General features: G+C 38.0%; 2 protein-coding genes across 2 annotated transcripts; one reads left to right on the forward strand and one right to left on the reverse strand.

The window, feature by feature from the left end:
- Window positions 1–3,105: 3,105 nt before the first annotated feature.
- On the reverse strand, window positions 3,106–4,079 carry STEEP1 (STING1 ER exit protein 1). The gene has a single exon (XM_070407399.1). It carries the CDS (start codon window positions 3,919–3,921, stop codon window positions 3,253–3,255), a length of 669 nt encoding a protein of 222 aa, XP_070263500.1. The 5' UTR covers window positions 3,922–4,079; the 3' UTR covers window positions 3,106–3,252.
- A 1,232-nt stretch (window positions 4,080–5,311) lies between these two features.
- Window positions 5,312–26,045, forward strand: POLB (DNA polymerase beta). The gene is made up of 14 exons (XM_070408475.1): window positions 5,312–5,519; window positions 5,866–5,923; window positions 8,121–8,187; window positions 10,882–10,956; window positions 11,852–11,910; window positions 13,499–13,548; window positions 15,779–15,830; window positions 17,616–17,670; window positions 17,766–17,838; window positions 19,173–19,243; window positions 20,063–20,149; window positions 24,103–24,167; window positions 24,658–24,797; window positions 25,802–26,045. The coding sequence occupies exons 1-14, from the start codon at window positions 5,459–5,461 to the stop codon at window positions 25,894–25,896; spliced, it is 1,008 nt and encodes a 335-aa protein (XP_070264576.1). The 5' UTR covers window positions 5,312–5,458; the 3' UTR covers window positions 25,897–26,045.
- The last annotated feature ends 1,200 nt before the right edge of the window (window positions 26,046–27,245 follow it).

The raw sequence follows: 27,245 nt of genomic DNA on the forward strand, positions 1-27,245 counted from the left end.
GGTCTTTGAATAACGTTTTATCCAATGTCATTTCACTATAATGTTGATGAGATACTATAGGAACTTAACTCTTTTTTATATCAATTAGCCTATGGTAAAATTGGTTTGGTTATACGTCATTTTGCTTTAAGTTGCAGAACCCATTGACGATATTTTGTTAGTATGATGATTTGTTGAAATATTGACATAACTTAGGGTGACCAACTTATCTTGGTTTGCTGAGAACTTTCCTGGTTTTAGCCCAGAAAGTTCTGAATCCCAGTAAACTTCTCAGTCCCTGTCAACCCAGGATGATTAACCATCCTACATTATGATGTGTCCATATCCTGTGTAATTCGAAGTATTTGACACTTTACTTTAGCAAAATTGCAACTAGGACATTCAACAAGTACCTATTGAGCACCTCTATGTAGCAAACAAGAATTAACTATTTACTTTCATGGCGGTTACATTGGTGGGAAAAGGGGTAGGGTAAGGAGTCAGTAATAGGCAAGCAACACATGTAAGTTTCAAATAGTTTCAGTGCTATGAAGAAAATAAAGCAGTAATGGATAGAGTGCATAGTGTTATTCAGGAATGTGACAAGGAGGTGACTACTGGTCTAAGATTTGAATGATGAGAAGAAGGCAGCCAGGCAAAGGCCTGAACAATGAGAGAAGAGCCTTGAAGCAGGTACATCTGTGTAGTAAACAAAGGGAAATGTGGGAAGTAGGAGAGATGGTAGAAGATAGATCACATTAGGCCATGGAAAGTGTGGGGTTTTTAAAAAATTGGTTGTAGAGAAAGGGAGATAGATGGAGAAACACTGATGTGAGAGAAACATCGATCAGTTATTTCCTGCACATGCCCCAACTGGGGATCAAACCTGTAACCTGGGTATGTGCTCTGACTGCCACCTTTTGGTGTACGGGATGACACTCCAACCAACTGAGCCACACTCGCCGGGGAAGGAGTGTGGATTTTATTCTAAGTGCAATGAGAAGGTATTTAAGAAAATGAATGATATAGTCTGATATACATTTTTTAAAAGAATCACTCTTGTCCTATTTGGAGGGAACAAGAACAAAAGCAAGAAGCCCATTGAGGAGGCTACAGCAGTAATTGGGGATCGAGATCATAGTAGAGTGCACTAGGGTAGTGGCAGTAGAGGTGGTGAGAGGTAATCCAGTTGAGAATATATATTCTAGAGACAGATCAGACAAAACTTGCTGACAGATTGGATGTGGGGTGGGAAGAGCACAATTAAGAATGACTCCTAGGGTTTTTGCCTGATGGCAAGGTAGATTAAAGTGTCATTAACTAAAAAGGCAACCAACTGAATGGGAGATAATATTTGCAAACAATAGCTCTGACAAGGGGTTAATATTGAAAATATATAAAGAACTCAAGTAACTCAACACCAAACAAATAATCCAATTAAAAAATGAGCAGAGGACCTCAACAGACACTTCTCCCAAGAAGACATACAAATGCCCAAAAGATATATGAAGAGATGTTTAACTTCACTAGCTATTAGGAAAATGCAAATCAAAACTACAATGAGGTAACTACCACCCACCACCTGTTAGGATAGCCATTCTCATCAAGACAAGTAGTAAGTGTTGGAGAGGTTGTGGAGAAAAAGGAGCCCTCAGTCACTGCTGGTGGGAATGTAAATCGATACAGCCACTATGGAGAACAGTATGGCAGTTCCTTTAAAAATTAAAAATAGAGCTACCATATGATCCAGCAATACCTTTTCTGGATTTATACCCGAAAAACTCGAAAACATTTATTCGCAAAGATATATACACCCTTATGTTCATTGTAGCACTATTCACAGTGGTCAAATACGGAAACAATCAGTGTCCTTCAATAGATGATAAAGAAGGTGTGGTACATATATACTATGGAATACTGCTCGGCCATAAGATGAAACACTGTCATTTGTGACAACATGGACTTTTGAGGATATTATGCTAAGCAAAATGAGTCAGAAAAAGCTAAGAGCCATATGATTTCACTTATATGTGGGATATAAAACTGAAACTCATAGACAATGGTATGATGGTTACCAGAGGGAAGGGGGTAGGCAGATATTATAGAGCAAAGGGGCCAGGTATATAGTGTTGGATTATGATTTGACTTGGGGTGGTGGACACACAATGCAATATACAGATCATGTATCATAGAACTTTACACTTTAAATCGATGTCATCCCAATAAATTTTTTAAAAAGTGTCATTAACTTGAGAAGGGGAAAAGTTAAGGAGAAGCTAGTGGGGCAAGAATCAAGAATTCTATAGGACATTTTATCTTTGAGATGCCTATGATGGACAACTAGAGATAACCAATAGGCAGTCTGATACATGGGATTAGAGTTCAAGAGAGATGGCTAGAAATACAAATTTAGGAATCTTCAAGCTAGACATGATATTTTAAAAGGTAAAACTGGACAAAGTGGGGAGTCTGGCTGGAAGATTGAGGCCTGAAGTACTTTTCCATTTAGGCTGGAGAGTGGAGGAGGAGCTGGGAACCAACACACAAAAACCAACAAACTTGAGGAGTGGCTACTACAGAAGAAGAAGGAAGAAGGGAAACGCAGAGCATGTGCTATTTTAGAAGCCAACTGAAAACTATTTCAAGAAGCAAGTGGTTAAGTGGGTCAAATGTTAATGGTTGGTCCAAGAGGATGAGGACAGAAAATTGATCATTTCCCCTGATATTCTGGCACTGATTTTCTTTTAAGTTGCCATAATACTCATATTAAAAAAATGGTCCCACAATTTCCTAAAGTTGTAATGTTCATTATTCAGAGGTGAATAAAAACTTTATTTAAAGAAGAATGATCATTCTTCAGAAAAAAAAAATATGAATATAGCCTGGAATAGAGAAGGATAGGAAAAATGAACAGAAAAAAACTAGTATGACTCACCCCCCCCCCCAAAAAAAAATCTTTAAATATTTTATTAAAGAACAGCTACTTTAGAAACTAAAGACACTCAAGCACTAGTCTACTCATGGAGTTTCTATACAACTAAAGAAGTTGACATCAAATGGACAAAAAAATAGTACAGAAGATCCATGTATTTTAAAAATTCATTTCTAGAAAGTAGGTCAGATGGACTCAAAGACCTCACTGAATGTAGGGAGCAACAGAAGGCTTTTTGCTGGGGCATAAAGGTAGGAACCAGTCCATGCAGTCAAGAAAAAGTTCTTTCGCCTCCTGGTCTAAATGCTTGCCTTTAGTCTGGGTTCAGAGAAAAGTCCTAATCATTTGAACTGGTTGTCAATCAAAGTCCCCTTCATTTTGGCTTTGTTGGCTTCTAGTTCCGCCAGCTCTTGCAGCCGCCTTTTGCTCATGCCTCTGCGCTCCAGCTGTTTTTCAATCACTTTGGCATTCTGTGCATATGAGTCAGCAATCTCCCTGGCCTCAATCTCCTCTTCCTCTTCATCAATAGTAGACACAGTGACAGAGCTGAACTTGCCCATGTCTTTAGTCCGTTTGGTCATCATCACCTTCTTAGGAGGCTCTCGCTTCTGAGTATATATATTCATTTTCCCAAAACCCTGGCCAAACTTGACTACTGCTCCATCCACAATAAAGGTCACAGGAGCATTCTTTGGCTGGGACTGGTAGAAGAGTGGCAGTCCGCACTTTGCACACTTCTTTCTGTACTGCCGCTCAATGCCTTCAGGCCTGCGAAGATACATAGTCTCCTGGTCTTCTGTGTTACAAAACTTGTGGGCGTGTTTGGCAGCATCAATCACCCGGGACTGATCCCGGGGCCTCATGGGCAATTTCTCCAACTGACAGTCCAGCACCAGAACCATCTGGCCACACAAACAGTAGTAGATGTGGAGGGGCTTCTCGCCGTCCTCATATTCCTCCCGGTCTCGGGTGTAGGAGCAGACAACTGACCGGGACACAACTTTAGGCATAGTTCACAGGAGATGCCCACAAACTCAATGCCAAAAATAAGGGTTATGCAGAAAACAAGGTAACTCACTTCTAATTGAAGGTGGGAATCAAAGTAGTAAGAAGCTTCAGAATAAAGTTAAAAGGCAAGGGATTAAGGGCAAATACAAATATTTACAAAAACCATATAAAACTGCAAAAGGGTTAGTAGTGATATATTAAAAATCTAGCACATTAACAATAGGCAACTACCTTATTAGAAAAATGAACAAAGGATGTAAATAGGAAATTCACAAAAGAAGAAATACAAATGTCCAATAAGTATAACTTAAGATGTACACTGATATTATAAAAAAAAAACACCTACACAACCTAATCAAGGAAATATATCTAAAGCATTCCATTATTAAAAGATGGGAATTTTTAAAGAACTAGGTTAGAAGATTTGAAAATATATGTCAGTAAAGATAAATGGTAAGATGGTCACTGATTTTTTTCTTTTCTCCTTTTATGCTTTTTTCTACAGCCATGTATCATTTTGTAATAAGCTTTTAATTTTATTTACAAGGCAATTGCCTGGAATTTGGCAGTATGAACCCCGGGAGTTAACACTTGTAAAATATTGCTGATGTCACATTTTCATTTCTCAAGCAGAACTATCAATTTCTCAGATGCAGGTCATCATGGTGTAATGGCAGTTTCGTTGCTCATTAGGTTGAGCACTTCTCCCATTCTAGTGTTTTTTGTGTGTTTCTTCCCCACCTTAGCCCCTACCGCAAAAGGCAGGGGGATAAAAAATAAAACGTCTTTTGACATTGGTTGGCATACCTGTTAAAAAGTCTCATAAAGGAGGCTTTCCTGTTATCGGCATGTTTCATTCAGGCTCCTGCTTCACCCAGTACAGGAGAACCCATTGCAGTGTGGGCTGCACTGTATTCCATTCTTACAGAAAGTTTTGACAGTATTACCCTGGTGTTGTTGCCTCATCACATATAAAGTGCGTCGTGAATTCAATAGCTATTATTGTGCACACATAAAATGTGCACAGAGAACTCAGCATTCTACCTCCCATCCAACCACCTTACACTGTCCACCCCACCATCTTAAGTTTTGACTTCAGAGTGAAAAATGGGGCTCCTATATTTCCCCTTTGAGGGAGAGCGTTTCAGAGATACGTACTGAGAAAACAGATACGTCTCAGGTTAGGAATCCAGGTCTTCCCGCAGGAACCCCATTGGGATGTAATTCCGGGGTGTCCGCTGCCCTCCTGCCAAACCCAGGTTCCAGGTCCCCGCCTCCCTACCGGCTCTCAGTCTCGCACGCAGAGGTAGCGCCGTCCTAGCCCCGCCCCGGCCCCGCCTCCTCGCATGACGTCACCACGCGCGCCGTGCGCCGAGCGCCGAGCCTCCTGTCAGTGGCAGCCATTGTTCCGCCGGTCGCGCTGGCTGCACCGGGGCTGGGCCGGTCCTACCCACCTCTCCGCGTCCCTGTGCCCCTTCCAGCTGGGCGAGGGGGCCGGTCCCTGGCTCAGCGCACTCGGGCTCCCAGGTGCAGGCCGCCATGAGCAAACGGAAAGCGCCGCAGGAGACTCTCAACGGGGGGATCACCGACATGCTCACAGGTCAGCCCGGCGCCGGGGCCGCCGGCTTTCTTCGTCCCCCCACCCCCTTTCCGTCCCCGCTCCCTTTCCCGTCCCGACAGCCCGGGGGATGGGGTCGGCCCCTCGCAGCGGGTGATCTTCCGTGCGGACCTTCCTTCCGCGCCGGTGGCCGGTGGCCGGTGGCCGGTGAGAGTCGGCTCCGCTGGGGCCCCTGTCGCCGCTCGGGCAGCTGTTGGCGTGGCCCGCGGAGCCGTGGAGGGTCCCCGCCCTTGAAGGTTAAAGGCGGCGACTTCCCCTCGTGGGAAACTCAGTTCTCGTCTGTGGACTCGTGGCTCGTGTTCACCCGAGCCTCTTGTTGCCTTTTCAGAGCTCGCAAACTTCGAGAAGAACGTCAACCAGGCGATCCACAAATACAACGCTTACAGGTGGGCCGGACTTGCCTTCCGGGGTGCGGGCCATCGGAGGGCGGGGGCCCGCGTGTGTGGGGGCCATCTGCGGGAGGAGGAAGAGGAAGAAAGCAGCAGGGCTGCAGGCGCGACTGCTGGGGCCCGACTGCCGTATTCTGGGGGAGCCTGGGCAGAGCTCTGCGAGGTCCATTCAGTCCAGTTCGGACGGAACACGGGCTGATTTCCTGTCGTTAGACCCGAGTTACTGAAGATGCAGTCTGCTTTTCACGTACATGAGGACTGTGCTGTGAAATAGATGTGGTTCGAGGGGACACGTGTTCCCCGCCGGTTGGGCTGTGTCCTGTCCCCTCTTTGGACCCCATCCTTGTTCATCGCACCAGGGGCCTGAGCCTAGACTCTATGCCACTTGCTTCTGACCCTTCGCCTGTACACACGCCCTAGTCCCTCCGCTCTTAAAAGCGAAAGCAAAGCGATAGTCTTCACTTCCCTCTAACTCGGACCTTATCCCTCTCTCTCCCACTTGACAATTACCCTTCTTTTTTAAAAAAGTATATATTTTATTGATTTTTTACAGAGAGGAAGGGAAAGGGATAGAGAGTTAGAAACATCGATGAGAGAGAAACACCGATCAGCTGCCTCTTGCACACCTCCCACTGGGGATGTGCCGCCAACCAAGGTACATGCCCTTGACGGGAACCGAACCCGGGACCCTTCAGTCCGCAGGCCGATGCTCTATCCACTGAGCCAAACCGGTTAGGGCTGACAATTACCCTTCCTTCCTGAGTGATCTGTGTCCCTGGCCTGGCCTTCCTGCTCCCTAGTCTTTTCTTATCTCATGGCGGGATGATTTCCATTCTGCCGACCCGCTGAAAATGCCCTCACCTACATCTCATCTTACGGGATTCTCAGTGACATTCACTACTAGCTCCTTCTACTCATGTCTTACCCCTGACTTCCGTGGCGGCACAGCCTTCCGTCTTTGCACCTCTTCTGCCTCCCGTGTTCATGTTGGCAGTGCCTAGCGATCTGCCCTCGGAGACTCTCTCCTCTCACTCTCTCGGCAGTTCTTACCATTCTTGGTGGCTTCCTATACTGGTTATGTCAGGGACTCCAAATATGGATCGCACTGGGCTTTTCTTCAGATTTTTACGTCTATAGCCCCTTAATCTTTACCTTTCCAAAGCCGAACTCAACTTCCTCCTTTCCTCCCCAGCCAGCGAAATTTAGAAAGGATTATACTCTCCCCTTTACCTCCTATGGCTTCCCATATAAAGTAATGGTCCTGCCATCCACACATTTGATGACATAGCAGTCAGGAGATATTTTCAACCCTATCATTTGAGTCACAGCAGGCTTCAGAGAGGAACTGTTTAGTCTTGCCCTTCGATTCTAATTGATAGCTTTGCTGGGTAGAGGAGGTCCTTGCCTTTCATCACTTTGAATATTTCTTGCCACTCCCTTCTGGCCTGCCAAGTCTCTGTTGAGAAATTAGCTGACCGTCTTACAGGAGCTCCCTTGTTGGTAACTAACTGCTTTTCTCTTGCTGCTCTTATGATTCTCTCTTTAACGATAACTTTTGGCATCTTAATTGTGATGTGTCTGGGTGTGGGCATCTTTGGGTTTATCTTATTTGGGACTCTCTGTGCTTCCTGGACTTCCATGTCTGTTTTCTTCACCGGGTCAGGGAAGTTTTCTGTCATTTTTTCAAATAGATTTTCAACTTCTTGCTCTCTCTCTCTTCTGCTGGCACCCCCTGACACAAATGTTGGTGTGTGTGAAGCTGCCCCAGAGGCTGCTTACACTGTCCTCGTGTTTTGGATTCTTTCTTCATTTTGCTGTTCTGATTGGGTATTTTTTGCTTCCTTATATTCCAAATTGCTGTTTCGATTTTTGGCTTCATCTACTATACTATTGATTCCCTCTAAATTATTCTTCATTTCAGTTAGTGTATCCTTCATTTCTGACTGGTTCTTTTTTATGGTTGTTCTGTAATTTAGTTGTAATTTTGAGGCCTCAATTGTGAGGATTTTCAAGATATATCTCTAATAGAGAGGTATGTGGTTTCAGCTCATCTGTGTGGTGTTTGTTTTTTTTTTATAAGTTTTAAAGATGTGGAAATGAATGATCTTGGTGAAAGTTTAAGCTGCATATTTGCTTGTATGTGTATTCCAGTTTAAGAAAAATTAAGACCTTACTGGATTTTTTTTTTTTATAGAAAAGCAGCATCTGTGATAGCAAAGTACCCACACAAAATAAAGAGTGGAGCAGAAGCTAAGAAACTGGTAAGTTTAGTAAGCAAGTTGATTGAAGAATTTACACATATACGAATTTGGTGGGCTTCCATAGACTAAATTTGGCCCACATAGGCAAATTTCACTGTACTGACTTATTGGAATAATATTTATTTTGCTTCAAGCATACTTCAAGCTCAAAGTGTTTTGATTGGGAGAGGGGTGAGTTTAAAAATTTTTAAACATGTGTAATTAAATTTTTTTTCTCTACTCTCTCCATTTATGCATATTCTCATTCATTTTCAGTTTGAGCGTAGTCCTGAAGAAGAGTATGGAGACTGAGTGGTACCAGCATATCTGGTCCCCAGCTACTTTTTTCTGATCCCCACGTATAGGAACTTACATGAGTTAGTGTTGCCAAAGAGATCTTACCTGTTAATAAGCACACGATTAAGCCCCTTTGTATATTATGGCATTTAGCCCTGTCCTCTGTAATTTCCATAAAGCCCTGTATGCTAGCAGTGTCACAATTTCTAGAAGGTCGCATCCTTGGTAATTTGTAATAGTAATGTTAATAGTATCCTGGGAAAGTTTACCTAATGATAATCAGATTATTCTCTCATATAAATCTCACTAAAAGATTCTAAGTTCTTAAAAATTAAGGACCATACCTTATTCATTTTTTATTTTATTATTTTTTAAACCCTCACTCGAGGATATGGTTATTGATCTTAGAGGGTGGAGAAGGGGAGGAGAGAGAGAAAGAGAACATTGATGTGAGAGAGAAACATTGATTGGTGGCCTCCTGTACATGCCCCAAGTGGGGATGGAACCTTCAACCTGGGTATGTGTCCTGATCAAGAATGGAATCTGCAACCTTTCGATATATGGGATGATGCTCCAACCAACTGAGCCACACTGGCCATGGCTTATTCATTTTTTCTTAAAGATGTCAAAGTGCCATGGCTTTTGATTAGTCTAGATCAGTGATGGCGAACCTTTTGAGCTCGGTGTGTCAGCATTTTGAAAAACCCTAACTTAACTCTGGTGCCGTGTCACATATTGAAATTTTTTGATATTTGCAACCATAGTAAAACAAAGACTTCTATTTTTGATATTTATTTTATACATTTAAATGCCATTTAACAAAGAAAAATCAACCAAAAAAATGAGTTCGAGTGTCACCTTTGACACGCGTGTCTTAGGTTCGCCATCCCTGGTCTAGATCCTGATAGTTACCACCTTCTTCTGTTGTTCTTTATCTGTGTGTTTTCAAAGTCCTGTAGAATTTAGGTATTAATATTTTATTGTCCTTAACTTTCTCATGAGAGCCTTTAGAATGTAAACTATAACTGTTCTTATATTTTCATCTTTCAGAGTTTTTTTAAAATATATTTTTTATTGATTTTTTACAGAGAGGAGGGGAGAGGGTTAGAGAGTTAGAAACATCGATGAGAGAGAAACACCGATCAGCTGCCTCTTGCATGCCCCCTACTGGGGATGTGCCTGCAACCAAGGTACATGCCCTTGACCGGAATCAAACCTGGGACCCTTGAGTCCGAAGGCCGACGCTCTATCCACTGAGCCAAACCGGTTAGGGCCAGAGTCTTAACATTACCATAAATCTTGTACTTTTTGACTAAGTGACAGATTATCCACTTTAGTCATGTACCACATCTTCAACTTGAATTTATTACTCAATACAAATCATGCTCTGGTGTTTAGGTTCTAAATCCTTTGTGTTCGTAATAGTTCTCAACTTCAATACATCCTCCCCAAATAGACTAGCCACGCAAGTTATAAATACATTAGACTTTAATTCTAAGTTTCTATCTTGTCGAACTGACCCAGTGTTAAACCTCAGAAGCCACTTCTGCTCCCATTCTGTTCCCCTTTAATCACCATTGAATTTCCCTTTTTATGTTAATTGCAAATAGCCTGATCATTATTAAAGGCAAACGTCTGTCAAACTTTGATGCACTTCATTCCAAATCTCAGTTATGGTATATCCCTAAAAAGAACACAGAAGTACCCAAAATTCCTTTTGCATAAGATTGGACTTAATATGAAAATCTCATTTTTATTCCATTTCACTATTATTATTTTTTCACTGTTATTTTGAACAGACCTACTTTCTGATACATATGAGTGCTTCTCCATAATTCTAGAAATCTGATATTTTCAGAATAAGTATTTTGCCTTGTACTCCTTAATATTAGTTATAAAAAATAGCCCGGCTCTAAATTGCTTTGGGTCAGTATCTTCTGACATAGAAAATGAGAAACCTGAACAGTTTCCCCCCCTTTTAAAAAAATACGTTTTTATTGATTTTAGAGAAGAGGGGAGAGGGATAGGGAGATAGAAACATCCATGAGAGAGAGAGACATTGATGGGCTGCCTCCTGCACTCCCCCGACTGGGGATCAAGTCCGCAACCCGGGCATGTGCCCTGACCAGGAATTGAACCGTCTTTTCCTGGTTCATAGGTCAATGCCCAACCACCGAGCCACACCAGCCAGGCACAGATGTTAATTTTTAAAAAGTCATTTAGAATTGTTTTGCTAGGGTTTCTCTTTTGTCAAATCATTTAAGTATTTTATATTTTTTACTGAGGCTCAATTTCTTTGTTTCAAAACTGGTCATATGATGATCATTTGTTTTTAATTTCTAATTTTATACTTTATTTTTTAGAGATTTGGAAAACATTACATTTATATGACTTCTGTGTTTTTAATTTTTTATGTAGCCCGGAGTAGGAACAAAAATTGCTGAAAAGATTGATGAGTTTTTAGCAACTGGAAAATTGCGTAAACTGGAAAAGGTAAAATTTAACTTATTTATTTGCTTATTTGCTTATTGTGTCTATCTTTATGGCAGCTATCATGGAGCACCATTGCAGGTGATTGAGACTCAGAAGGAAAAGAGAAGAGAGGAGTTTATGGCTTTGAGTGTCTATTTTTAAAATTTTTGAATATTCTATAAAATGTTCACTTATTTTATGTTGCAATTAAGAGACTATTAACATATATAATAGAATTATCTTCATATTTTCAGAACCATTCAGGAAGGAGATTATAAACTTTGACTAAAAGGTGTTATCTTTTAGAACTTCAATGCTTAAATTCTCCCAAGCATTGTTATGGTTTTATTTCACCCTGATGAGAGTAATTATATCACTTCTGGTTTTTTATGAATGTCTTTTAAGAGTATTGGATAAGTTAGAGATGAGACATCTTTAGCTGCTCTGTTATCACTTACTAGAGGCCTGGTGCACAACATTTGTGCACTGGGGGAGGAGGATCCCTCAGTCCGGCCTGTGCCCTCTTGCCGTCTGGGACCCCTTGCTCTTTACTGCCCACCTGCAGCGGAGGTGGTGGGAGAGGCTCCCGCCATTGCCACAAGCCTGCCAGCCGCAAGCCCGGCTTCTGGTTGAGCGGTGCTGCCCCTGTGGGAGCACACTGACCACCAGGAAGCAGCGCCTGTGTTGAGCATCTGCCCCCTGGTGGTCAGTGTGCATCATAGTGACCAGTTTTTCCTCTGTTCAGTTGATTTGCATATTAGGGTTTTATTATATAGGATAACCACCTAGGTTATATATGAATACTCCTTTAAGGGTTATCCAGACATATGTAAGTATTGGTATGTTTCCAATAAGATCATTTGAGCCCTTGAAGCATTCTTAAATCATTGTCATGCTTTTTTTTTCCCCCTTAAAGATTCGGCAGGATGATACAAGTTCATCCATCAATTTCCTGACTCGAGTTACTGGCATTGGGTAAGAACTATCTTTTTTTTTTTTTTTTTAATCCTCACCCAAGGATATGTTTTTATTGATTTTAGAGAGAGAGGAAGGATTTCAAACCAGCACCCATTTGGTCTACAAGATAACACTCCAACCAACTGAGCCAGGACAAGAACTATTTTTTAAGCAGACACAATATAGGGTTGGTTTAATCTTTATGTCAGCCAAACCAAAGTGCATGCTGTTTCTCTTCAAAACTTGCATCTTTCCACGTCTGTGCCTTTGCCCATACAGTTTGCTCTTCCATATGTTACATGTCTGAGGCTGGTTCTCTAGATGTTGCCTTTACTGTGAAAGCCTCATCCAAGACTAGTGTCACCTCCTTTGTGAAACCAGTTTGATTCCCCAGCCGGAAATGATTTCTTCTTCCTCTAAACTCCACTAACACTTGCTCTTTGTACATCTTATTGCGTTCTCCAGATTAAACCTCATTTGCCTCTCTGAGCATGATATCTTAAACATTTAAGCTTTTTTTCCATAGCACCTAGCATAGTACCTTATGAATTTGAAACAAGCTCTCAGGCATTTTTTAATGAAGGAATCTTTATCTTAAAATTTGAACTAGCATGAAAGGAGGCTTCTTTGACACTAGACAAAGTAAATATGAACATTGAAATATTAAAGCTGTAATGCTTAACTCTCATCTTCATGGAATGAGAATTTTTTTAGATATAATGATGATTTTTTATATGGCAACATTTTTAGGAAAGTTACTCTAAAATAGATTAAATTCTTAAACTTAGTCTACTGAAAATGAGCTTGACTCCTTGGGGACTCGAGGCCATTATACAGTGGTAGTTAAATGTTGTTTTACAGGGTATCTATTATATTGTTCTCTTTTTTCAGACGAGAAAACTGAATACAGAGAGTGAGATAAGTGTGGCAGAATCAGAATTAGAACCTATGTTTCCTGACTCCCTTTTCAGTTCTGTTTTTCTTTGCCACATTGCCTTCCTGCCATGAATATCAGTTTCTGTGACAAGCGGTTTCTGTGAATAGGCTCTTTGTCATTCCAGTCTCAGTTTCAATATCTCAGAGGCCTTCCCTCACCACCCAATCCAAAGTAGTACCTAACCACTCTGCTATGTTACTCTATTTTAATTCATCTGCCAGGTATTTTCTTATTTGTTTATTATGTATTTATTCATTCTCTTACCCACTGGAATGTATGTAGGTAAGAGCAGCACCCTTATTTGTGTTATTCCTGTTGTATTTTTAGCACCTAGCAGTGTTATCTGGTACATATTAGGCCCTCAGTAAATCTCATGAATGAATGAACAGTTTTCAAGTACCTGTATGTCTTTTATGGGTAAAAGACATGGGCATAATTGTTGAGACATCTTTTTCATGTCTAAGTTTATGGTTGTATTCCTAGATTGAGGCTTCAAGAATTCCTCTCTTTTGGATGAAATTGAACATTACCCAAATTACCATGCACCATTTTAGCAAGTCTTGTTCACTTCAATAGTAACTCTTTCATGTTTGAAAGAGAAGACATAATTATTTGTTTCAAGAATCCTGAGTTTCGTTGGATATGAAATAATGTGTTTCTTTCTTGTAGTCCATCTGCTGCAAGGAAGTTTGTAGATGAAGGAATTAAAACATTAGAAGGTGAGTATGTAATTCCAGATTAAATGTTGTCCTGACTGACTTTAATGCTCTAACAAACTAGAACTTGAAAAATTCCTTCTCGCCCTAGCTGGTTTGGCTCATTGGATAGAGCGTTGGCCTGTGGACTCGGGGGTCCTGGGTTTGAATCCCGGCAAGGGCATATGCCTGGGTTGTGGGCTCGATCCCCAATGGGGGGCGTGCAAGAGGCAGCCGATCAATGATTCTCTCTCATCATTGATGTTTCTATCTCTCTCTCCCTCTCCCTTCCTCTCTGAAATCAATAAAAACATATCAAAAAACAAAACAAAAAACCTCTTCTCAATTAGATACAAATGATATGATTTTTTTAAAACTCTACATTAGAGAATAGATATAAAGAGTAGTTTATATTCCCATCTTAACTCAGAAGAAAATCAAGAAGAGCAAGAAGTGGCTTTTGGTTTTAAGGCAATGATTTCATTTGCAGATTTTAGTTGATGTAAATAAACTTTGTTCGTTAATAAAATTTTAAACTGTTAACAAAGTCCTACACATTCAGTTTAAAAGCCAAGTATATTGAGAAAGATTCTGTAAGAGACTTGTATCGCTTATTGAATTTTTGCTTTCAAAAAAGTGATAAAAATAGTAATTCCGAAACACTTTTCTTAAATCTAATATAGCAATCCTTTAAATATAATTTATTCATACATTTTCAAGGCCATATGTATGTATAGATTCATTACAGTATATCTGTGGCATTTAGGGTTTAATATTTGTGGGTTCAACTACTTGTAAGCAATGAATTCATTAGAATGGTGCTTCAGTTTCTCAGCTACAAAATGGTATAATTTCTGTCTCATATGATTTAATGAAATAATGTATGTAAAGCACTTAGCAGAATGCTTGGTACCTACTAAAGTAATTAAAAATAGTAACCAACTCTTAAGAAGTATGGTTAATTAGTAATATTACTAAAAATTTGTGTGGGTCACGTGGCTAGTTAATGACCTCTGTTACATCTGCATCTCGGAGGGTTGTGCTTTTCTGCTTGTGGTGTATATGGTTTATCTGAGTGAAATACTGAAAATGGGGTCAAGAATTTGTTTTTCAAAGGTATTCAGTTGCATCCCTTGGGAGTGTGAAGGATCTACTCTAATTCCCCTCGTTCTCTTAACTTGTGTAGGGTTTTTACATTACTTCTCAATTCACAGACCTGTAATATAATAACTGTTGATATACCATATACATAAAACAGACTCAATATTTCTGTTTCATATACTTCAGTGTTTTCTGTGTAAATACAACTATGAGAAATATTAAGTGCTCTATATATTATAAAGATACTTATTTTTCTCCATTTTATATTTCCAGAGAGAATTTATGTGAATATGAGGGTGATTATAGGAATTGCTTGTGAAGCATACTTATCTTTAAAAGCTTACTCTTGTATTCATGCCCAATAAAGGAACATCTAAGTGGAACTAAGTCACTTTTAGATTTAAGATATGTTATGTTATGACAGTTTTTAAAATTAAAAAATAAAGATAACATCTCTCTTTTTTTTTTTTAAATACATTTTATTGATTTCTTACAGAGAGGAAGGGAGAGAGATAGAGAGCCAGAAACATCGATCAGCTGCCTCCTGCACATCTCCTACTGGGGATATGCCCGCAACCAAGGTACATGTCCTTGACCGGAATCGAACCTGGGACCTTTCAGTCCGCAGGCCGACGCTCTATCCACTGAGCCAAACCGGTTTCGGCAACACATCTCTTTTTAACAAGATTTTTAGCACAGTTCCTACACAAACTGGTATTCAATAAATGTTAACTAAATGAAGGAGTGAATAAACAAATGAGCAACACAAATGAACTTAGTTACTCTTAATACATTCAGAAGTTGTGGTTACTACTGCTGCTTCTGTTAACCATAAATTAAGCAATATAGTTCTTATAAGGCTGCTTTTTGCTATAGTCAGTAAAATTTGGTATGATCTTGGTATGTTTAATCTACTGTTCCATGTAACTAATTGAACTTTTGATTCAGTAAATAAAAATGATCATGAAATAACTGTTAGGTTTTACTAGGTTAATTTGAAGAGTCTAATTCTTTTTAGGTAAATTTTTTACTGTCTTTTCAAAGTAATTTTAATGTATTTTCCATGTAGTTTTTTTTGTAAATAGTATTGCTGAATTTACCATTTTCCCCACAAAATGTTTGAATTAGCACCTCAACTTTATCTTTTATACAGATCTCAGAAAAAATGAAGATAAATTGAACCATCATCAGCGAATTGGGCTGAAGTAAGGTGGCAAATTTTCTTTGACACTGGAGACGTAAAAGTAAAATTTTTTATAGCCATTCTTTCATACATCATAATTCTTCAAACTTAGCTAAACAACCATTTCTCTGTTCAGAAATGCTAAGATTTGTTGCAGACGCCTGTAGAGTTTGCCTCTTTTGAGTTTTTCCCTCATTCTCTTAACTTTTGTAAGGAATTTCCTCTGAAAATGCATAGAACTGAGTGTATCAGTGAGTCAGTGGGTGTTTATTTCATGCTTACATTATACAAAGCACTGCACTAGATCTGGGGTAAGGATATAAACAGGCTCAGTGTAGCTCTTACGAAGTTTAGAGTCTACCTCAGAAGATAGGACATGAACTTGAAACACTAAATTTTAAAAAAAGAAGAAAAATACCAAGCACTTAAATAACAGTAAAGGAATAACTAATAGGCATGTTGTATGTCAGCATTAGCTGTTATTTATTTTGTGTACCAGATATAATCAGGAACCCCCTTTCTAATTATTTAAAATACATAGTGCATAAGCTATGTACATGCATATAAGCATGTTTCTTTCCTCCAGTCCTATAGTCTTGTTGGCGATTCAGTCCTAATAACCTGCACTTTTCTGTTGATGCCTTACCATACTATTACACTGCCCTTCCAAAAATTTGAGCAAGTTAAGAGACCAGGGTGGTATAGTTCTCATTTTCCTTGCATTTACATAGTAAATAGAGATCTTCTGAAGAACTTAGTTGTTGTGAGAATTGGTTTTGAGCCACTGCTTTATTCTTAGATGTTATTTCATACTTAGATAATATTTTTATAACAATCTTGTAGAAGTATAATTCATATACCATACAATTCAACCATTTAAAGTACAAATTCATTGGTTTTATTTTTTAATTTTTAAATGTATCTTTATTGTTGAAAGTATTACAGATGTCCCCTTTCCCCCATTGACCCCCTCCTCCCCTTCTCCCCACTCCTCCCTCTACAGGCCTTCACCAAGTTATTGTCCATGGATTACACATATATGTATCTAAGTTCTTTGTTTAATCCCTTCCTACCCCTCTCCCCCTCCACTTCCTTTGAGATTTGTCAGTCTGTTGCATGCTTCCATGTCTCTGGATCTATTTTGTTCATCAGTTTACTTTTTCAGGGGTTTTAGTATATTCACAGAGTTATATAACCATCACAAACCGAATTTTAGAACATTTTTGTTGCTTATACCCATTAACAGTCACTCCTATTTCTCTCCAATCCTCCACCTCCTGGCAATCACTAATCTACTTATTGTCTCTATAGATTTGCCTATTCTGGGCATTTTATATAAATGAAATAATACAATATGTGGTCTTTTGTGAATGGCTTCTTTCAATTAGAATAATGTCTGGGTTTATTTATGTTGCAAGATCCTACTAAGGTATTTTAAAATACAATAATTTTACATGATTTAAGGACAATAAATTATAACCCCTTGACTTGTCAATAGGGATCAGTCTAATTTGGAAGTGTGCTAACTTAAATATATTTATTTACTCTTGGTATGTGAATGTGAAGTTTATTTATAAATAAGTTTAGATTGAATATCTGGAATAGCGGAAAGGATGGCTTGTAAGGATTTTGATCAAGTTTGAGGAATAAACCTTCTCCACCCTCAATTTTACTGTTGTCTTAATGAATTTTAATCTTGATTTTTGAATGATCTAATGGTATAAGGACACTTGATATAGTAGGAAATTTATTTTTTAAGAAGATTTAAATGTCACAAAAGTCTTATCTATTTATTCTGTCTTTATAGATATTTTGAGGACTTTGAGAAAAGAATTCCTCGTGAAGAGATGTTACAAATGCAAGTAAGAGTGTGCTGAATTGTATTCTTTGATTAGAATTGACAGTGTCACTCTGAAAAGCCATTTTTAGAATACTGACTTAATTTTTCTCCTATTAGGATATTGTACTAAACGAAGTTAAAAAAGTGGATTCTGAATACATAGCTACAGTCTGTGGCAGTTTCAGAAGAGGTAATACACTTCTTAATCTCAGGTTATTCATGCCTTGATGTTAAAATTGCTTAGTGTATATAAAAAAGATGAATTAAAAAGATGTAATTTGTGCCCTAGCTAGTTTGGCTCAGTGGATAGAGCTTTAGCCCACAGACTGAAGCTTCTCAGGTTCGATTCTGGTCAAGGGCATGTGCAGGCTGATTCCTGGCCCCAGTCCGGGTGCATGTGGGAGGCAATCAATAGATATCTCTCTCACATCAATGTTTGTGTCTGTCTCTGCCCCTTCCTTTCCACTTTCTAAATATCAATGGGAAAATATCCTCGGGTAAGGATTAACAACAGCAACAAAAAAGATGTAATTTGTGTTACTTAACAGATTTACTAAGATTCAGTAGTATTAGTTAAGTTTATTTATTTATAGATGGAAATATATTAGAGAAATCCATACTGAATTTATTATAGGATGATATTTTAGTGACTAATTTTAATAAAAATTTATAATAATTTTGGGTGTGTTAAAATCCTAATAGTGGTTGTCTGGCTAGATGCAAGTGAATCTGGGTAGTTTTTGTTTGTTTGTTTTTCTTATTGTATTTTCTAAGTTTTCTGTAATCGATCTAAGAATAATGTCTCAGAAGCACCAGTTCAAAACCAATTCTCACAACAACCAAGTTCTGCTGATGTCCATTTACTATGTGAATACAAGCAAAGCTAGAACTATACAATTGTGGTCTCAAAAATTTAGAAGGGTAACACAAATTTAAAAATATAAACTTTAATAATTAGAATAGAAAAACTTTATTTAAAACTTTTAGAAAGATATCTGACTGAATCTCTGGGCACTCTGGTGTTTTGCTTGGAAGTAGGTGATAGGCTATAAGCAATTCTCTGGGTAGCTGCTGTAAGAAAAGAATCTAGAGGTGGGGATAGAAAAGGACTAAATCCATAATTACTGAAAAGTAGAAAGAACATTGGATTGGGGCCAAAATACCTGGGTTCTCGGGCCAAATCTGTCACTACACGATTTTAAGTAAGTTTGTCACTCCACGTCCTGTTTTCCATATTTGCAGAATGAGAAGATTAGAGTTAACAAGTTATTCAAGTCTGTGCATCCAAAACACCTAGGAAGTTTTTAAAAATATACACATTGCTGTACCCTGCTACAAATCTACTAAGTAAGAATATCCTTGGGTAGGGCCTTGGAATCAATATTTTCAAAACATAGACTTTGATACACAGCAAGCCGCATGCTATGAGAAGTAAGGCCCTTCCATGTGTGTCATCCCATGGTTCTGTTTGTCTCAGAGGTAAATTTACGTGAAGAATTCCATGTGTTTTCTCTGTTGTCATAGGTGCAGAGTCCAGTGGTGACATGGATGTTCTTCTGACCCATCCAAGTTTTACCTCTGAGTCAAACAAGCAGGTACTTCAGTTTATAACCAATGTGGTCAATCTTACATAGCAATGAGCATCATTTTCTAAATGATAATTGTCTATTTTCAGAATAAGTTTTTGTGAGAGAGAGGGTGAGAGAGAGAAACATCAGTGATGAGAGAGAATCATTGATTGGCTGCCTCCTGCATGCCCCCTACTGGGGATCGAGCCCGAAAGCCAGGCATGTTCCCTGACTGGGAATGGAACCATGACCTCTTGGTCAAAGCTCAGCCAGTGAACCATGCTGGCCAGGCCTAAGTTTTTATTTTAATCTTTCTGAAAAGTCAAACTGGTACTGATTGAATTATGTGAAAGGCAAAAAGTAAGTTGTTGAAAGGGATACATACTTTTCTACAAGGAATTGGATGGACAATCTAACATTTGAAAGATGAAATTTAGTAAAATATTTCCTGAATTATCTATTGTCTATCATAGATATTTTAGAAATATCCATAATATTGTATTTAGAAACTTTACCTCTATTAGAAATTCCAAGAAGGCAAACGTTTTTTATTTTGAATATATGCCTTTTAAAGATGAAGCAGCTAACTTTTTTGTTTTAATGAAACAAATAAACACACAAATGATGTTTGTTTGGGAGCATCATGATATTGGTGAAAGATGATGGTATCTAAAAATAAGTTTAATTTAATAAGATGAATTTCCTGTTAAAAGAAAAAAGTACTTACTCAGAACATAGGAAAATAGGCATTTCTCCACAGATAATCAGAAAACGTGTGTTAAAAATGTTTTCTTGCCATAACAGAGTAATTGCTCTTTTTCTTATTCCCTAATTATGATTCTACAGCCAAAACTGTTACATCGTGTTGTGGAGCAGTTACAAAAGGTCTGTTTTATTACAGATACTCTGTCTAAAGGTGAAACAAAATTCATGGTAAGTACTCGTTTGAGTTAACACATCGGGGGAAAAAACTTTAAAGACTGTTTAGTAATGGTTGTGAGTATGTGACCTCACTGTAGCTTAATGTTACAATCAATAAATATCCATGAGGCCTTAAAGAAGAAGAATTAGCAGAATGCTAATCTCAGACTATTTTAGTAAAGAATTTTGTTTTAAATTCCCCACTTGTAAATATCTGTGCTATTGGAATAGATTATTAGAAATACTCTACTATTTTCAAAATATCCATAATGACCTTGACATATAAGTTTTTTCCTAAAATAACAAATGTTTTTATATTCTCTAACTCAGAATTCTTTAAAATAAGTGAGATTAAAATTGCCTAAAGAGTGTTAATTTATTATAATACTAAAGAAAGAAAAGGAATCAAGGTATGTGCTAGAACACAGGGGAAGAAACACATGTGGAATGTGTTCATAGTAGGGGAGTTCATAGAGCAGGACACTTGCAGAGATTTTCAAAGTGAAACCCATCATGATGAACTGTTAAAATCCTGTAGTCCTTCTAGAGAATTAAAATTTAAAGATTCAAGAAAAATGGCAAATGGATTAAAAACATTAATAAATGGCCCTGTGTAAAAATAGACAGGAAGGCAAATAGAAATCTAGGATTAAGGTATTAAAAGCTTACCTTTATTCTACTGGTCACTTATATATACATCATTTGGATTCCCTTTTCTCGGTGCCCCCCTTTTTCCAAGTTCCATAACTGAAAGGAAAAAGACTGCTTTTGGAGAATAGACATGATAGAATTAGCAAGTCTCATGCATAAATTTGACAATGGTTTTAACCAATAGTAGAAGAAGATGGTTGAGATGGATAATTGAAATATCATGTCATTCAGAAAGTAGAATGGTGGTTGCCAGGGTCTGCGTGGAGAGGGGCATGGGGAATTATTGTTTAAAGGGGTACATAATTTCATTTGGGGCACATGAAAATGGTTAAAATGGTAATTTTATGGTATGTATATTTAACGTGTAAAAACATTGTTATTAAATTCAGCCTGGTGATTTTTATGGGCTATGAAAGTATATTGCTTATATTAATCACACTTTATCAGTGTTTTTAAAAGAACTTTGGGAAAGGTAAGAATAAAAATTCTAGTCAGTATTTGAGAATTAAATATGTTTTCCTGAATCTGTCAGATTTTGAGCACTTACTCTGTTTCTAAAAGTATATACACAAATGAGATCTTATTTAAAATAGGGTTTATATATGCTCCATGGACATCTTTTTAAAATTTAGATTGATTTTAATTTACTCAAAATAAATATGCATAATTCTTACAATCAAAGTACATTCAGTCAGATAAAATCCTAAAAACAATATGAGCTAGACAGGTTGGATTTTTTTTTTTTTTTCATAGTAGGAGTGTCCTTGTATGCCTGGGCGTGTTCTGGGTTCCCCTTCTGGCTCACTCTCCTGCAGTAGTCATCTCTGTGAGAGGCGCTGGGATCCCTACTGGGGAGTGCACCACCTGCTTTCAGATTTAGCGACGTGGAAGGTGTTTATACAATGCAATAGCAGAAGCATTTTTTTTTTTTTTTTTTTTTTTACAATCTGAACATATTCTGCTGGTGCTCAGAGAGAGATCCAGAGGAAAAACCAACAAAGGCTGTAGTAATCCAGCTAGCAAGAATACAAGGAAAAATTATAAGCTGGTGAGCTGGGTGTAACCTGGAAAGGAAAGGTGGGTAGCCAAGTATGTGTGAGCATAAAGATTTACTGACGGTGGTGGAAATGGGTTTCCTAGTAGCTGCTCAATCCAAAAAAGACAAGACCTTTGCCTAGAAAGTGCATGGGCAGCCAAATTCCAGGGACAGCTACAGAGTAGGCTGGGTCAGACCTTATTGTTCATGATATGAAAGAACAAAATGGGGAGAATGAGTGTTAATAGGGGGAGAAGGTATATTCAGTCAGTTCAGCAAATATGTATTAAGCATCTACTAAATTCCAGATTCTAGGAGTTTGGAATATATCAGTGAATTTAAGTAGAACTTATATCTGGGGAGTGTGGAAAGAAACTTAATAATGGTGAACTTAATAAATAAGTAAATTGTACAGTGTGTTAAGGTAATAATTACTATTTTTTAAAAAGAAAGGGGAGAGCAGGACATGGGGAGGTGGGCGTGCAGGAGACAGTATTATACAGGGTAGTCAGAGGCAGAGAAGATGAGACTTGGGGAAAGACTTGAGGTAAGGGATTTAGCCAAGCAGATACCTGGGGGTAAGAGAGAGCAGTGACCCTAAGTGCATGAACATTGGCAGAGATAATCCAAAGAAGTTACGATCTCTAGGTTTCTGAAAGGATGTTGGCTGCAAAATAAATTCAATTTATAAAGTGAAAAAAAAACGCTTCTCATTCCATAACCACTTGATCTTAAAACCTCTTGTTCCTATAACTATTGATTAAATAGTTTTCAAGATATGACCATTTATGTGTTTTTCAAGTTATCCTCAAAGCATTAATTCCTTTAATAGTAATCAAACCTTAGGAAAGCCAGGTTATTCCAATCTTCTTGTAAAATCATGGTCTTTAGATAAGTGAGCTATTCTTCCTGTGAATATACTATTTGAAAGAAAAACAAAACAAAACAATTTCCTCTGCATTTCTATGCCTGTTTGATTTATATATGCGGAGTACCATTCAAACTTTAACATTTTGTGCAAGTTTGCCCTTGGAAGATTTTCTGTGAAATATCTACAGTAAGGATTCAAGAGATAATAGAAGGTACCTTGAGGTCTACCCTAAGGTAGTGAGAGGGGCTTTATTTCAGATACTTGCATGAAGCTACCTAATTGAAATGTCAAACAAAACTCATCCACTCTATCTAATAAATAATGTACAATAATACAGAGAAATTATTTAACATAAGTACTTCAGAAAAAGTGCAGGAAATAAAATTAGCCTTGAAGAAAGGAACAAAGCCATTAGATGAAGTCCCAGTTCTAATGTGACAAACAGTAGGATCATTGCCTGTGGCATCGAAACATCCATATCTGAAAGGTAATAACCTCATGGTAATTCCAGATAGAAGTAGTTTCCGACCCATTTGAAGGTTGAGCTGGGACTTATTAATGCCAAAGAAGGTAGTTTTCATATTTTGAAGATAAATAGGTTTCATTGATCTTTCAGCCATAGCAACCCATTTTGGATTTTAGATTTTAACTTTTTTATGTTGCTGAGTGAAAAAGTATGGCTTTTAGTGATATGTGTACCAGTTCAACTGCTTTTTAGAATCAGAAGCCTGACAGTTGTATATTTTTCTTAGAATATGACATTTGAAAGTTTTATTTTGAAATTTATTATGTCTGTAGTTCTTTTTACATATTTATGGGTTGCTGACTAGTCCAGAATTTTTGCCTATTTTTCTGAAAAAGGAAAAGATAACAAAACAGACCTTGAAAATATCTGTTTGGAAACTAGAAGTATAATGAAAACTCACTTGTAGAGAAGGAAGAAAATAATCCCCTGATTTTCTTACCTTAGATTTTTCTTCTCTTGGTCTTCTCGTTTCTGAGAGGTTTCCACAATTTCAAACTCCCCTACGGTTTCTATCATAGCTTTTTTATTTGTTTTCTTTTTCCAGAATAATCATTCTTCCAAGTTGCTTTTTTTCTGTTTGTTTTGGTCTGTCTTTCATGTTTGATGCTTTCCTCAATTAGCTTGTTGTTTAGAATTCACAAAGGCCAAGTCCTCATCACTCTCATCCTTGCCTGCTGTTTCATGTAGTTCTTTAATTATCAGGAAGTGTAATAAGAAGGTAGTGATAATGTACAGTGCATAGAGAAACTAAATTAAAGTGCTCCAAATTAGAAAACTGCCTCCATTTAAAACAAACTAACCTCATGTTTAACAACATTTAATTAAAATTAAGCTTTCAGTTTAAAAATATCTTTAAACATTCTTTTAAATATCCATTTTAGGGTGTTTGCCAGCTTCCCAGTAAAAATGATGGAAAGGAATATCCACACAGGAGAATTGATATCAGGTATTTGTTGCTGACCTATTAACTTTCCCTTCTTTTCTCCGTTCCCCCCTCCCTCTATTTATCTTGGAATTCACATAAATATCCAGAATCCCTTTTCATTCTGAAGTGCCTTATGTTTCTGCTGTAGAAAATGTTTAGCCTGAAAATATGTAAATAATAACTGTCTACAGAATCTAATTTATTTTCTCTAGCTATCTATGTCATCAGGATGCCTTCCACAGCTCAAAAGTCATTTCCTGCCTGGGGAAAGTTATTGTAATAAGTGACACTGCTTTTCATTTCTCCACACCTTGCAGAGCATAGTTTACTAAAACCTAAACTGCAGGGTTGGGGTAGTTTGAATGATTTACCTAATGATAGTCTCCTTTGCAGGTTATTTGGCCACATACACTAATATTTTAGGTGCTTTGTATCTTACTAATTTTAAAAGTCTTAATTTTGCTAAATTTGAAATGTGTAGTAGAAGATTTCTCTATTGCTTTTTTTTAAGGTTGATACCCAAGGATCAATATTACTGTGGTGTTCTCTATTTCACGGGGAGTGATATTTTCAATAAGAATATGCGAACTCATGCTTTAGAAAAGGGTTTCACAATCAATGAATACACGATCCGTCCCCTAGGAGTCACTGGTGAGTATTTGTGTTCCTTAGAGAAAACCCCAGTCATCTGAAAAGAAAGTTATTTTCAAGGTATTTTGGTTTAGCAACTTTGATTTCTCTAAAAAGCCTTTAAATAACTATGCCAGTTAATTAGTTTCTTTGTGTTGTTAGTTCATCAGGCAACAAATGGGCTTTAATCCACACATGTCCCAGGCTCTCCCTTGAAGGCCCATGATGACAGGAATTAATTCTAGCTCTATCACAGTGGATTAAATTCTTTCCACCTGTGATGGTCAGTAAAAGTAAACTTTATTGGTCTAAGTGTTTTGTGTTTTAAAATGCATCTCCAAGACTTCTGAAGAATCCAGGTATTGTTGCTTTTGGTGCCAAGCCAAATCTGGTAGCTTTGGCCCATGCTTTAAAGTTAAAGAGTAAGAATAGCTTAATCCCTGCTTTATTGATCTTATTAACATTTCATAATATACTATGTAGTTTACTGCTCTGTACTAGGGAAATGAAGATTTTGTTATTTTGTCCTAAAAATTATAAAATTGGGCTTTCTTCCTTGGTTGACTAGGGCAGTACTTCTCACATGGCAGTGTGTATACAAACCACGTGAAGACCCCATTGAATACAGAGTCTAATTCAGTGGGCTTTGGAGTGGGGCCCAAGTGTCTGCTTTACTAGTAAGCTTCCAGGTGACGCCAGTTGCTAGTCTAGGAACCCCATTTTTGAGTTGCAAAGGAACTAGCTAGAGTATTTTATATAACCCATGAGGCTCCCATGGAGATTCAACAGAGAGGAAAATCATGAATTGGATAACTTCAAAGGCTGTGGTTGGCACACTCAGGTTCCTTTTGTAGCACTGGTGTATATGTGACAAACCTCAACCCTGCGCTCATGTGGCAGGATGGGGGCGGGCAAGATCTTTTTTTAATGACTTGGTTGCCATTTTCTTTGTTTTCTACAAGTATGTCCTATACAAATGTCAGTCCTACACCCTCTAAAACTTTTGATTCTTTTGTCTCTTGTAGGAGTTGCTGGAGAACCACTGCCAGTAGATAGTGAGAAAGACATCTTTGACTACATCCAGTGGAAATACCGAGAGCCCAAGGATCGAAGTGAATGAGGCCTATCCTTCCCCAGCACAGCCCAACAGGAGTCTTAATTTATTTCTTAACCTTTGCTATGTAAGGGTCTTTGGTGTTTTTAAATGATTGTTTCTTCTTCATGTTTTAGCTTGTACCGTAGTCAATAAAACCTCATGCACTATTATCAGATGATTTTGTTCTGATTTTATTAGAAAATATATTTAAATTTTTTAATCACACTTCACTAAGGGTTTACTAGAGAGAATTAAGAGATGAGTGATAGCAAGTCTTCAAAACAAATTTTTTTCTCATTTTCTGCCCTTATGCTATAAACCAACATTACTCCCACTTCCTTTCCTCCTAATTACCAATTACAAATTAGTCAATTAAGATACACCAAAGGTTATCCTCTTGAGGATGGCTCAGTAGTTTTCCAAAACTAGTGCCTTCATAAATTTAATTTTCTTCTTTGGCCCATATTCAATTTTGTAATATATACTTAAAACTTAAATAGAAGAACAGGTGTGTGGTTTACCTCTTACATAAAATCTGTAGCAACTGGCTGTAATCCATCAGAAAGAGCTTCTCTAAGCAAAACGACTTCTAATTGTACCCATATGTACAAAATATGGCCTCTCAAACTTCAAACAAAAATTTCACTTTTTGCCCTAGTTTTCTAGAAATGCTTTGTAACTTGCAAAGGACTATACAAGATGATACTACCTTTTGAATCTTATTTCTTCATTAACTACAAATTATTTTGTAGTGAAATGGAAGGGTATTTCCCTTCCAAGAAATCAAAGAAAATAAGCAATAGGGTTTTTAATGAAAAATAATAGTTGCTGTAATAATTTTCACTGGTAAGATATAAAAGTTCATTGAATCACAGATACCACCATTTCTCCCCTCCCAAGTTACTGTCAGTTACCAGAACTTCACCAAAAATCATTTAAGATTTATTTCAACTACAGTGGGGCCTTGATTTATGAGTGTCCCGACTAACGAGTTTTTCGAGATACGAGCCGTCTCTTGGCCGATTTTTTGCTTTGAGTTGCGAGCTAAAATTCGGGTTACGAGCCAGCTTCAGATACCCCACCGCTAGTTGGCGCAGCGAACGTCACAGTGAACGCCACAACATCAGCCCAGCATCACATGTCTCACTCGTTCACTTTTTGATTTGACATACGAGTAATTTGAGTTATGAGCTCCATCACGGAACGAATTAAACTCGTAAGTCAAGGTCCCACTGTAACTGTTTTTCTCCCACAAAGGGGACCAGTACATTTTTCTTGTTTGCTATCAAGCTCTAACCAGATTTCTTATATCTTAAATCTTACTCTTAATTTCTCCCTGGAGCCTTATTTCCCCTTCCCCTTTGTCACTAATC

The sequence above is a fragment of the Myotis yumanensis genome, unplaced genomic scaffold, assembly GCF_028538775.1.
Source record: "Myotis yumanensis isolate MYYU_CA2020_CCGP unplaced genomic scaffold, mMyoYum1.0.hap1 SCAF_3, whole genome shotgun sequence".
Taxonomy (NCBI): domain Eukaryota; kingdom Metazoa; phylum Chordata; class Mammalia; order Chiroptera; family Vespertilionidae; genus Myotis; species Myotis yumanensis.

Coding starts and splice junctions, on each gene's coding strand:
- POLB (XM_070408475.1), top strand. CDS start 5,459: ATGAGCAAACGGAAAGCGCCGCAGGAGACTCTCAACGGGGGGATCACC. Junction 11,911..13,498: donor ACTCGAGTTACTGGCATTGG/GTAAGAACTATC, acceptor TCTTTCTTGTAG/TCCATCTGCTGCAAGGAAGT. Junction 19,244..20,062: donor CCTCTGAGTCAAACAAGCAG/GTACTTCAGTTT, acceptor ATGATTCTACAG/CCAAAACTGTTACATCGTGT.
- STEEP1 (XM_070407399.1), bottom strand. CDS start 3,921: ATGCCTAAAGTTGTGTCCCGGTCAGTTGTCTGCTCCTACACCCGAGAC.